Source organism: Lathyrus oleraceus, chromosome 5 (genome assembly GCF_024323335.1).
Source record: "Lathyrus oleraceus cultivar Zhongwan6 chromosome 5, CAAS_Psat_ZW6_1.0, whole genome shotgun sequence".
NCBI classification, from domain to species: domain Eukaryota; kingdom Viridiplantae; phylum Streptophyta; class Magnoliopsida; order Fabales; family Fabaceae; genus Lathyrus; species Lathyrus oleraceus.
Window position 1 is genome coordinate 284,807,051 of NC_066583.1, and position 13,900 is coordinate 284,820,950.

General features: G+C 33.7%; 1 protein-coding gene across 1 annotated transcript; it reads right to left on the reverse strand.

Annotated features, from left to right (window-relative positions):
- Positions 1-6,429: 6,429 nt before the first annotated feature.
- LOC127083935 (probable aquaporin PIP-type 7a) lies at positions 6,430-7,978 on the reverse strand. The gene is made up of 4 exons (XM_051024304.1): positions 7,562-7,978; positions 7,157-7,455; positions 6,916-7,056; positions 6,430-6,828 (listed from the first exon to the last, which is right to left on the reverse strand). Exons 1-4 carry the CDS (start codon positions 7,896-7,898, stop codon positions 6,736-6,738), a joined length of 870 nt encoding a protein of 289 aa, XP_050880261.1. The 5' UTR covers positions 7,899-7,978; the 3' UTR covers positions 6,430-6,735.
- Between the last annotated feature and the right edge of the window lie 5,922 nt (positions 7,979-13,900).

Below are 13,900 nucleotides of genomic sequence, written 5' to 3' on the forward strand. Positions count from 1 at the left end.
GTGACGAGCGTCACGCGAAGTAGCCTTGTGACGGACGTCACACATGGTGTGACGAGCGTCACACCAGTCCACTAGCTTTTTGGCGCAAGTTACGCTCTCAGAAGAATGGAAGTAACGTTGAGGATTTCGTGTCCTATTCTCAAGCCGTGTATTTAGCCATGCTGAAGACTCGTAGGAAACGCAAGGCAGTTACCAAGGCTATTATAAATAGCCATCTCCTCTCTTTGCCGTCGACACAAGTTTTTGCACGCTCAGTTTTGCGAAAGCTCTGCCAAATTTTCCTTTCACGCCTTTGCTTATTTTTCTTCCTTTCCAGCATTGTTCATTTTATTTATTTCTTTTGCAAGCTTTACTTTCCCTTTTCCCTTGCAATTTATCTTTCCCGTTTTTAGCTTTTAGATATTTTTCGCATAATAGTTTCTACACCGGAAACTACTGTGCAGCTTTATACCGGATTTAACCTTACGTTATATTCGAGTTTTATTTCCTTGATTTATTTTACGGTTTAATTGAAGAATCCAAGAACAAATCCTACCGGCTTGTGGTGGAGTGTTCAAGACCATTGTATTACGCATTCAGGTTCTTTAATTGCTATTTAATTTTGTATGTTTTATTCTATTGTTTATTCATATTGCCTGCCTGGAATGAGTCTGTTTATGCATGATATAAATTCTTGTTTATTTAGCATGTCTGGCTAATTTGCCTAGGTATCGGTATGTAAAGTAAGCAGAATAAGGGATCGAGACTGAGTCGGTTTATCTAAACTTAAAATCAAAATCAATCTTTTTATGGTCTCAACTTACAGGTTTAATAACAAGATTTTTTACAAAAGTAAAAGACATAGAGAAGTTAAAATCAATAGAGCGAGAGTTTGAGATTTTAACTGGACAGTGTAAGTTAGGCATTAATTCTAGATCAGGGCGAGAGCAAGTTTTAGAGTTAATTAAATTCTGACCTTTTCCAAAAAGTATTTTTAAAGATTGAATGTGAGGACGAGAGTTAAGCATTTGGATTTAATTATATAACCTAAGTCAACAGAGCGAGAGTTTGAGATAAGGGTGTTTAAAACGGTCAGTATTTTCTTAAAAAGAGTTTCTGCAACTTTATTGTTTTCAAAATATGGTTTTTGACTTAATTATAAGTGACAGCAACATTAATATAAAATCATGGTTTATTCAACAGAGCGAGAGTTTGAGATAGAACCTTTAACCAATAAAGTTAACCGAAACGATTCATTTTAAAACCAAGAAACCGACAAAGACTTGATTCCCTAGTTTTGACGAATTACATACCGATATCCGTTTTATTAATATTTAATCTAGACATTAGTTTAGCTCTTAGTTTTTCCCCAAACAATCAAACATCTTCACCTTAGATTTACGTAGTAACTTTAGATAACGGTATATCGATTCATAAGTCCCTGTGGGATCGATATCTTTTAAAACTACGCGATAGAACTGTGCACTTGCAGTTTGTATCCCATTCTCGACTCACCCAGTCGAGCGATCAGTAGCCATGATGTGGATGAGGTGTCCCATGACCCAACGGTCACAAAGATCAAGTCTCCGCATTTTGTGAAGGTGGTGTTCGCCACAAGGGGTGTGGCGGTCGCCATCCCCTATAAAAGCGAAGCAATCAAAGTGGTTGAAGCATTACTATCCATTACTCCCTTTTTTCTCTCACACGAATTCATTTGTTATTAATTGGTTTCCAAGGCTTTTTAGCACTATAAATAGTTGTTAAAACTCACTTTTAAGATGATCCAAACTTAGTACAACTTAACCCATATATTTATATTTTTGAGAGCTTTAATTCTTCACATCGGAGGATTATTGCATTGTGTTGTTATTGAGTTTTGAGCACTTTATTTTGTAGCATTAATCTTGCCAACATTACTTTCCCGTTCAAGTTTTTCTTCAATTTATTCCTGTACCAGATTCAAGATTCCGTTTGAAGCAGATTCTTATTTTTATCAGTATTATTTATTTCTTTTACTTATTTACTTTGCATGCTTGTTATTTTCTTGCCTTACTTTAACTTCGAAGTTTAATTTATTTCATTGCACATTCATAATTTTAATTGAATCGCCTTATATGTTTAATTCTAATTTTGAATCCATCGCTTTATTGTTTACTATGACCATGTCCAACTAATTTACTAGTAATCGATGAGAGTCACATTTTAGTATTACATTTCTGAATTCTTTCAAGTCTATTATTTTCACTTTGTTGTTCCTATTCCAATTCTTTTACAATCGCCTTAGATAAACACTGTAGCAATAGAAAATGATATATTGACCATTAGGTCTTTGTGGGTTCGACAACCTTTTATATTACTCTGATACACTCCGTATACTTATAGAAAGTGCCCATCAAGTTTTTGGCGTTGTTGCTGGGGGCCAATTACGTTAAATATCGTAACCATGTTGTTACACCGTCTAGATTAAGGCACCCTTTTTTTTCCCGATAAATATGAAGGACTCGCAGTACCGGAACTTTAGAAGACCCAATAGTTGAACCAGAAAGATATGCACGTGCATGACGTTTGCTCCAAAGAATCAAGAGAGAAATGGTAGAAGAATAAGACCGCAAGCCACTTAAAGACTTTGCCTTACCCTCTAATGAAGAACCTCATTCAAGTATTGTTAACCCTGCAATCACAGCTAACAACTTTGAATTGAAACTGGTGTTGTTACAAATCGTACAACAAAACCAGTTTGTTGATCTCCCAACAGAGAACCCAAACCAGCACCTAAAATTGTTCGTCGAAAAACTCGTTAATTCTTTCCAAAATGTACCTTCCTCAAATTCCTAATCAGTTTCTATCAGTGCTTCAAACGGGACACCTTCCCCGTGAGGAAATCTCAATAACTCTGCAATCTAATTAGTAGTATACTCATACTCTATATGAAATATGTGGAATTTAAGTGTGCTTGTTGTGTTTGGATTAACAGAGTAGATAAGTGACCTTACAAACTCTCGTGTCAGATTCATGTAAGTGCGGTCTCTACGTTCAAATAGATTTTGCAATCCTAATGTTTCCACCAAATAATACACACTATTGTAAATCCCTAGCCTGTGGAAGCAAGTGTCGTCGACATACCTCGTGGAGAAAATTTCGCGGCTCAACAAATCTTCATACTTCTTCCTTTGCTTGGTGTCATCCCTCCCTTGTCGAAAAATGATACTTCCATCACCCATTGTTGCCATTTTTGTTGGTTTTGTGGAAAAATGAAGTATTTTGGTGAAGGTGTGAGAATGAGGGTATTTGAGGTTGAGGAATCAGTAGATTTATGGATAAAGTATTGGGAATTGGAGTTATGGAGAGTAAATGTGAGTGAGTGGGGTTTCTATGTGAGTTAATGGTGGGAGAAAATAGGTTTGGGAAGAGGAAGATAGGTTGAAAGTGGGGAAAAAGTATTTTTTCCGCTTCTATCCCGTTTTTTATGTTCCAGAACCCGTGGTGAACGCCATATGTGTTATTATATGGGCTTTTGTTACAAATTTTTGGACTTCTAGGGGTGTTTGGATGCATTTTTAGGGAGTGTTGGCAATTTCTTGAAGGTTTGCTTTGCTAGATTGTCAAAATTGAAAGCTGAAACTTGCATTGGGATTAGAAATAATAATAATACCCAAAATCTTAAGGTGATAGGTGTGTGGATTTTCCCACTTATAAATGCTCAAATATTCACATTTATAATTAATGTGAGACTTCCCCACACTACTCACACTTTTTACTCTCAACACTTCTTTTCAAGTGTGAGTATATCCACAATGCTCACCCTCAAGCAGAAGCTCTATTTTCATCACATACACTTGTACCGTTGTTGACACTCTTCAACAGGACACTCTACCCATGACCATATGAGGATACTTTTGATACAAGAGAGTCGGTCTCTTCATTCGAATCAAAGGCTCATGATACCACTATTGGAGTTCCAGATCGGGGTTAACACGATGAAATATTTTACACTTTTTAGGACTTTTCTTTAAGAGCAACACACGTTATGAGAGACACACCACATATTCACCCAAAATCTTAAGATGATAGGTGTGTGAGTTCTTTCATTTATAAATATTTGAGTCTCCATATTTTTAAGTAATATTATCTATGTTTTTTATTATAAGTCGCTTTGAAAAAAATATTTTGTACCACAATATAAGTCGTTTTATAATATCAATGAATCATTAATTTTATTTTTCATATTATACCCTTATATATTTATTATTCTCTCTCATTTCAATTATATCAATTTGTATTTCCAATACCTTTAATAAATGACAATTTTGTAAAACTTTTCATAATTTCTCTTTTTCATACCACAATTATTATATTTCTTATAATATATAAGAAAAATAAAAAATAATTTATAATAAAAAAAATAGAGAGAGTCTAAAATTTCTTCACAGTACTCAAACTTGTTATAACAACTTTAATGTATTATAATAATGCCAGTATTGTTTAGCTATATTCATATTCAATACCAACGGACTAAATACGTTGAGATATTCATTTCATGTGCAAAAAGGTTGCACATGGTTAGATACAAGTTCTACATGTTCTTTCATGTTAGTAAATAGCTTACATTAGTACATTGAGATATTCATTTCCGATGATTTTCAAGATAGTCTCTGCATTAGCTCAACTCGAGTTTGATTAAATGTTTTTTTCTACAACTCTTTAATGATTTTCGAGGTAATTTCAACATTATCTCGCCTCCAATTTTGACTAAATATATTAGAATAAAAACATTAGAATATAAAAACATTTTTGTATTTCTTATATAGAATACTATTTTTTTTATATGTCGAATTATATCTCGTTAGAAAATCAACTATTCCCTGAGTATTTGATTGAATTTTTTTCGGTTATAAAATTATTTTTAAATTAAAGTTAAAAATAAGAATTTTATAAATAAAATTAAAATCATTTTATAAATTTATAATTTTTCAACTTAAAAATAATGTTAAACTAAAAATCCCTTGATATATATATATATATATATATATATATATATATATATATATATATATATATATATATATATATATATATATATATATATATATATATAGATATATATATAGATAAATAATAATAAAATATAATTTTAGTTCAAAATTATTATAATGTTTGTTGTAAATTTACGGTGAAAGTATTGATTTTGATATATATATATATATATATATATATATATATATATATATATATATATATATATATATATATATATAAACAATTTACACAAAAATGGATATAAATTAAAATAAAATACAATTATATTACTAAAATATATAAAATATGATAAAAAAATTAAATAAATATTTTTTGTAAATATTTAAAGATATGCGTGTAAGTGAATAAATTACTAATTAAAAAAAATAATTGAATCATAGAAAAAAATCAACATTTTTAAAATAAAAATTTCAGTAAATAAACTAACAAATTTTATAATCCGTAGTTAAATGTTGCACAACAAAAACGATGATTTTGACACATAAATGAATTTTTTTTTTAATTAGACCAAATAAAGTAATACGCGAAGATTTATAAAATATATATGGCGTAAAAAATTGAAAAATAATTTACAATAATATGATAATATAAATTATGTTAATAATAATTCAAAAATATATGTAGTTATGTTTAAATAATGTTCCGAAAAGGTAGTATAAATTCTTTTTCAAGTATTTTAGTAGAAACTCTTTAAATTGTATTTTTATTTTTTATAAAAAATTATTTTTTTTATAAAGAACTTTTGCTAAATATTGTTTGGCATTAATAGAAGATAGTAAAAAAACATTACATATATTAATTTTAATAATGAAGTTAGTATTATTTATTAAAATATCTTGTTAATTTAATTATAATTAATAGAGTAGTTGAATAGAGAAAAGATAATATATTTATTTTGAGAAAAAAAATTGGAAGTGAGAATGAGAATAATCTTATAACATTAATATATATGCATGTTTATATCATTGATGAAAGGTAAGGGGTAACCATTTCCATTTGATTAATTTGTACATTACTCTTCTAGACTTCTACTTTTTATTTAAAGTCTCCATATTATCAGCATATTAAATTACATTACATTACTTTTCACTTCTCCCTCTTCTATAAAGTATAATGTAAGGCTGAGAAAAAAAGAACCTTTATCCGTTAATCATGGCCAAGACAAGTTTAGACAAATTCCCCCAACTCCATCGTCATTTAGCTACTATTCAAAGAAAGAAAAAACTCAAATCACACAGATGTGCAATTGTGCCAGCTATAAAGCAATATACCATATAGCATTTACATTACGCATATAAATATGTAGATAACGCCAAACCAATAATAGACAATACTTAACAGTAAATAATAATACTAACAGCTAGTACTAGAGTTACATCACAGGTTTGAAAAAAAGGGACCAGCAGAGAAAAATGCCAAAAGAGAATATCATTATTTTTATAATTTAAAGTTCACAATTACAACCATACATCACACATGGGCTGGGCCAGATTCCAACTTAAAAGTAATGAAAAAACTGCCCCATCACCCAACGCACTCACCACCTAATAATAATAATCATTACAACAACACGTTACACTTACAACAACATCCTTTACATACAAAAAGGGAAATAGTTAAAACAAGATAATGATCGAATTTCAAATTAAAAATAAAACCCCACAAAGTTGGTTTGGTTTAATGGTTTTGGCATCAACTATCACAAACCGTTGGATCATATCAACTTGACTTGAAAGGAATGGCTCTGATAACAACTGTGTGGTAAAGTGCTGCAAGTGCTGCACCAATGAATGGTCCAACCCAGAAAATCCACTGCACATACAAAAAGTAAACAAGATTAAACATAAATTTCAAGATTAACTAATTAATTAAATTAAATTAAATTAAACTAACACATACTTGATCATCCCAACCAAGATCTTTGTTGAAGATAATTGCAGCACCAAGACTCCTAGCAGGGTTGATACCAGTTCCAGTAATTGGAATAGTAGCCAAGTGAACCAAAAACACAGCGAACCCAATTGGCAAAGGTGCCAAAATCTGTTAATTCATTTCATCAACACACCATTAAGAAACATTAAACTAAAATTAACACATGTAATTAATTCAATGAGACACAGGTACAAGGCAAGGCACATACAGGAACGTGAGAGTCTCTGGCACTACGTTTGGCATCAGTGGCTGAGAAAACGGTGTAGACAAGAACAAAGGTACCGATAATCTCAGCACCGAGTCCATCTCCTTTTGTGTAACCAGGAGCAACAAAGTTAGCACCACCGTGAACTTTTCCGTAGAAAGCTTTTCCTTCAAAACCCTTAACCACACCAGCACCGCAGATAGCACCAAGAACCTGCATCACGATGTAGAACACTGCTCTTGTTAGAGACAGTTTCCTCGCCAAGAACAAACCGAATGTCACTGCTGGGTTTATGTGACCCCCTGCATCCACAACATCACAAATTAATACCATAAAAAACATAACAACTATGTAAGATCCAGTACTACAGGACAAAATCAGGAAAAACAAACTGAAGAGAGTGTATACCAGAGATTCCGGCAGTGCAGTAAACGAGGGCGAAGATCATGCCACCAAAAGACCAAGCAATCCCTTGAATACCAACAGTTTTACACTTGGAATCAGATTTGTTGACACCCATGATAGTCAAGATGGTGATGTAGAGAAACAGAAAAGTTGCAACGAACTCGGCTATTCCAGCTCTCCAGAAAGACCATGAAGTGAGTTCAGAAGGCTCAAACAACGGTGCAGGAGGTGGTTCTTTGTAGTCCTTACCGTCGTCATGGCTCTGAGCTGCAATACCGATGGGTTGTCTCTCTGGGAATTTGTTGGCTCCCAGTGAAACATCTTGTTCCTTTGCTTCCATTTCTCACTCTCTTGTTGATGAATGAATAATTGCTATGAATGAATTGGAAGTGGTTGTTGTTGTGGTTGTGATAGGGTTATTAAGATGTGATTTATAAACAGAGTGAATTATAATGAAGGACAAAAAAGAAGTGGGTCATGGGTGGTGGGTGGTGGGTCCATTTCATATGTAAAAAATTTGAATATTATAGAATTTGATTTTCTTATCTTTTTTGCCGTCCAATCATATTCATGACAGCAACATAGAGTGGTATATCCAAGCTGGAGTGGTTTCTAACCATGCAATAATTGGGCCCCACCATGTTCTATGCAGCACGAGAAAAATCAAAATAATTGAAAGTGGAAAATACGGGGTGAAGGTGAAGTATTGAAAGAGGAGTAAAAATTCAAAATAATCGAGTGAGTTCTGTCGACATGGACATCATGTCATGGTTGGTCCCATTTCAGCAGCGAGACTGAGGAGTGGGAAACTCCATTACCCTCTGGGCGGTCATAATTGTCGTCAGAATAATATAATGTACCGAAAGTATCACGTTTTATTACTCGAGAGTACTATGTGTTCTGTTCAAGTAGAACCAAGCCGCAACGACTCTTATGCCATCAATGCTGTGTCAATCTCACTATTAAAATTTTGGGAAGTATTAATGCATCATTAAAATATCAACTAAATTATCTAAGATTAGTTAATGTCTCCAATATTTAAAACTACTATCAATTTTTATAACTAATCTATACCTATATACAATTTTAATAATGTCTCCAATATTATTAAAATTAATTTTCTAATCAGATTCACTTTTTTTTCAATTTTAATAACTAATATATATATATATATATATATATATATATATATATATATATATATATATATATATATATATAATAATATTTAATTATTGAAATTAATTATTATAGTTGATATTTATAAATAGAGTTAAATATGTTTTAGGTCCTCTTAATATCTCATATGTTATTTTTAGTTTTTTAAAAAAACTTCACTAATGAATGATCCTCTTAAAAAATTTCATCCATATTTTTGGTTCCTCTTGCAAGTTATTGATAGAATTTTCAACTTAACGACCGAATTATCGACGTTTTTAGCGATTGAATTAGCGACAGTTTTAGGCAGATGAATCAAAAGTGGATGAAATTTTTTATGATGACCATTCTTTGAAATAAATTTTTTGAGGGACTAAAAGTAAAATATGAGATATTTAGGAGGACCACAAACATATTTAACTCTTATAAATATAGTGTTAAGAATATTTGTATATAGAATAGTCTCACATCAACTATATCATGTAATTAGTTGTAATCTCTCTATATATATAATATAGGTTTTGTATTGTTTTTCAAAACACAATTTATTCAAATGTATCTTAGTCTTTTGTACTTCAACATGGTATCTAGAGCCTACTCTGAGACAATATTTCACTGTGCTTTATTTGGTTGACTCATTGTCTTCCGGTGAGAAATTGTTGGAAAATTGTGTCATATCTCCAGGTTTTTCTTCCATACACTACCGTGACTCATTCCGACATCAGTTTCCAAAAATCTCCGGTCATAATCGTATTGTCACCGTTGTTTGTCGCTGCTGCAGCTACAGTTCTCAGTGACCTTTTGGAAAACTAACCTTATCGGCAGAAATGCCTCCTCCGATCCGGTTGTTCCCCACTATTTTACTGGCATAAACCTCCATATGCGCCCATGCATGCCACCTTCATCCCCGCGTGTGGGTCTCACGTGATATTTTCTCTCTATTCATATACGCATGGCTACTTCTTAGAACTTTACGCCAAACTACGATGTTCCTTAAGTGGTAGCAGAATTATCAAAACTCATATTCTACTGCTTCGGTAGCACACACTAGTAACTCATTTGTTTGCCTATCTCAATCATCTTTTCTTAGACCTTGTGTCCTTGATTCTGGTGTGTTTGATCATGTTACCGGTAATACAAATATTTTATCTTCCTTCTCTACCTCTGATTTCTTACCTACTATAACTTTTGCCAATAATTCTCAAACTCAATTTGAACGGATTGGTACTGTTAAAAGACTACCTTCTCTCTCGGTTACTTTTTTTCTTTATGTACCTAATTGCCCATTTAATCTACTTTTAATCAGTAGCTTAACTCGTTCTCTTGATTGTAGTTTCACATTCACTAACAATAATGTTACCCTACAAGATTGGAGTTCGGGACTAACGATTAGCGTCAGATGTGAGTCTCAAGGCCTTTATTACCTCTCTGTGTCATCTCAGACATGCTCAACCAAAGATTCTTCACTCATTATCCATGCTCAGTTAGGTCATCTCAGTCTTTCCAAACTACATAAGTTGGTGTCAAATTTATCGAAGGTATCTAATTTACATTGTGACTCGTGTTAGTTAGGGAAACACATTCGTAGTCAATTTCCAAATTGAGACAATAAATGAGTTTTGTCCCCTTTTTCTTAAGTTCACACTGATGTTTAGGGACCCTCGCATATTGTATCTACTCTTGAGTCTAGGTATTTTATCACCTTTATTGATCATTTTCACGTTGCACGTGGTTATTTTTAATGAAGAATATATCTGAACTATTTTCTATTTTTGAACAATTTTATCGAGAAATAAGAACTCAATTCGGTGTGTTTATCCGTACTTTAAGAAGTGACAATGCCAATGTGCTTTTCTTGGTTATCATTGATCCAAAAAAGGTTATTGTTGTTATTCATATACTTTACAACGATACTTCATATCAGACGATGTTACCTTCTTCGAGTATGTTCCATATTTTGAGTTTAGCCACGTAACTCCGAAACCCCTTCATGAAAGTACTCTTACACCATTTTTGGCAGTTATTAATGTTTTGTCTACCATTTCTCGACCCCCTTACACATACACACACTTCTCGACCACTTCAAACATATCAAAGTCATCACCCAATGTTTGTCGTTCCTGTCCCTGAGGTCATACCTATCCATAAGGTCATATGTGTCCTTGAGGTCATTGCAAACTCTCCTCCGACACCCCTGACATCACCGGATCTGATCTTGTAACCTGAGTTCGATCTTCCAATTCCCCTTCGAAGAGGTGTATGTCAAACATGAAATCCTTATCCATATTATATTGATTTATGTTATCGTCGTCTTTCCCTTTTGCATTATACTTACTTCTCTTCTTTGTCTTCTGTTTCTATTCCTAAAACTCCAAGTGAAGCGTTATCTCACCCTAAGTGTGTAAGAACAAAAATTGTTCTACAACAGATTCCTTGATTTTGATGATAACAAAGGATGAAACCAAAAATGGCACCCTAACGAAAAGTTTCTAAGTGTGCAGGTTTCTAAAGATAGAAGAAATAAATCTGATGATGTCATCAGATGCACAACAAGATCAGATACAAATTATCAAGTATCAGAAGCATCTAAAGTGGAATCTCGTTTCAAGAAGCTCTGACTCTGGGCAAAACTGCAAAGTATCAGAAGCATCTGAACATGAAGTAAAGTCTAGAAGCTCTGATTCTGGAGAAACGTTATCAGCGCCATCTGAACTCTCAAGAGATCAACATCAGAAGCAAAATTCCAAGATTCTCCAGAAACACAAATACTCTGATTATGGATTTGCTAATCATGAAAGAGTAACGTTGAAGACAAGTAAAGATTTTCAAATTGGATTTCCTGATTAAGAAAGAGACGTTAATCTCCGCTTCCAAGAGAAAAGATACTACTTGTGGTAAGTAGTCACTTCAAAGATGAAAAGTTAAACTGCAGAAGCTATTTAAGTGATGGAGTAAACTCAGTTTAATATCCACCAGATTCAACTCTACTCCAACTCATATATAAATAGAGATGCAATCAACATTCAGCAAGCAAGAAATCAACTAGCCAAAACTATACTGAATTATTTCACGCTCAAGAAAATCATCTTTGCTCCCAAAGAATTTCACTAAGCTTTTGCTTATTAAGTGAAAAATCTGTTCTTAAGTTTGTAATACTTGCTTTCTTAGAAGCACTCTAGATTACATATCTTGTATCTAATTTTTATTTGATTTCCTCAAGTGACTCTTTGTAGTCAGTAGACTTGAGAAGACTAAGAGATTTTCTTCTCTCTTAGGTGTTGTTTGTAATCTTTCAAGATTAGTGGATTAAGTCCTTGTTGAAGGCGAAATCACCTTGGCCGGGTGGACTGGAGTAGCTTTGTGTTATAAGTGAACCAGTATAAAATCATTGTGTGATTTTTATTTTAGAAAAGCGCTTATTTTTCAAACAATTCAAACCCCCCCTTTCTTGTTTTTCTCACCTTCAATTGGTATCAGAGCTCCGGCTCTGTTATTGATTTTCAAATCAAACACTTAACCGTGTAGAGAGATCCAGTGCGAGAAAAACAAATGGCTCACTCAAATGAAAGAGATTCTTACAATGCTAAACCTCCTGTTTTTGATGGAGAAAAGTTTGATTACTGGAAAGACAGAATCGAAAGTTTCTTTCTGGGTTATGATGCTGACCTCTGGGACATTGTCACAGATGGATACAAACCTCCAGTCTTAAATGGAGCTGAAGTTCCCAGAAGCAAAATGTCAGAAGATCAGAAACGTGATTTCAAGAATCACCACAAGGCCAGAACAATACTTCTAAATGCTATATCATACAACGAATATGAAAAGATCACCAACAGAGAGACGGCTAAAGATATACTTGACTCTCTGAAGATGACCCATGAAGGAAACTCCCAAGTCAAGGAGACGAAGGCTCTGGCGCTGATCCAGAAATATGAAGCCTTCAAGATGGAAGATGACGAAGCTATAGAAGCTATGTTTTCCAGATTCCAAACTCTTATTGCAGGTCTTAAAGTGCTTGACAAAGGATACACGACTGCAGATCATGTTAAGAAGATAGTCAGAAGTCTGCCAAAGAAATGGAGACCAATGGTTACCGCTCTGAAGTTATCAAAGGATCTGAACAATATCAGCCTTGAAGAACTTGTTAGCTCTCTCAGAAGTCATGAGATAGAACTAGAGGAGGATGAGCCTCAGAAAAGAAACAAGTCAGTGGCGCTGAAGTCCAGACCTGAAAGACGGAAGTCAGACAGAACCAAAGCTCTCCAGGCAGAAACTGCAGATACTGACGACTCTGAACCTGAAGACTCTGATGATGAAGAAGAACTGTCCTTACTAACCAGAAGAGTTAAGCAACTCTGGAAAAGAAGGAACAACAACAACTTCAGAAGATCAAGACCCAGAGGGGATCGATCAGAGTCAACTTCAAAAGGTAAACCTAATAAAGATATTACCTGTTTTGAATGTAAAGAAACAGGTCATTACAGAAATGAATGCCCCAAGCTGAAGAAAGATAACTCTAAGAAAGAAAGCTTCAAGAAAAATACCTTCAGAACAAAGAAGGGATTAATGGCCACCTGGGACGACAGTGAATCCGAATCATCAGAATCTGACTCTGATGAACAGGCCAACGTAGCTCTTATGGCTACCACATCCAGCAGCTCAGATGAAGAATCTGAAGAGAGATTCTGGGTACCGAAAGATAAGATTATCTATGTTGCAGATATCCTATGCAGCAAAGTTCAGACACCAGTCATGGTACCTGGACTCTGGATGCTCGCGACATATGATGGGAAGAAAGTCTATGTTCCAAAGCCTGGAACTTAAAGACGCTGGATTTGTAGGCTTCGGAGGAGATCAGAAAGGAAGGATCAGAGGCTCCGGAACTATTGGTAATGGTACTCTTCCCTCTATATCTGATGTTCTTTATGTAGAAGGATTAATGCATAACTTGTTATCCATAAGTCAATTAAGTGATAACGGTTATGATGTAATCTTTAATCAAAAAACGTGTAAAGCCATTAGTCAGAACGATGGCTCTGTCCTTTTCACAGGCAAGAGGAAAAACAACATTTATAAAATAAATCTTTCTGATTTAAAAGATCAAAATGTTAAATGTTTAATGTCAGTTCACGAAGAGCAATGGGTATGGCATAGACGCTTAGGCCACATTAGCATGAGAAAACT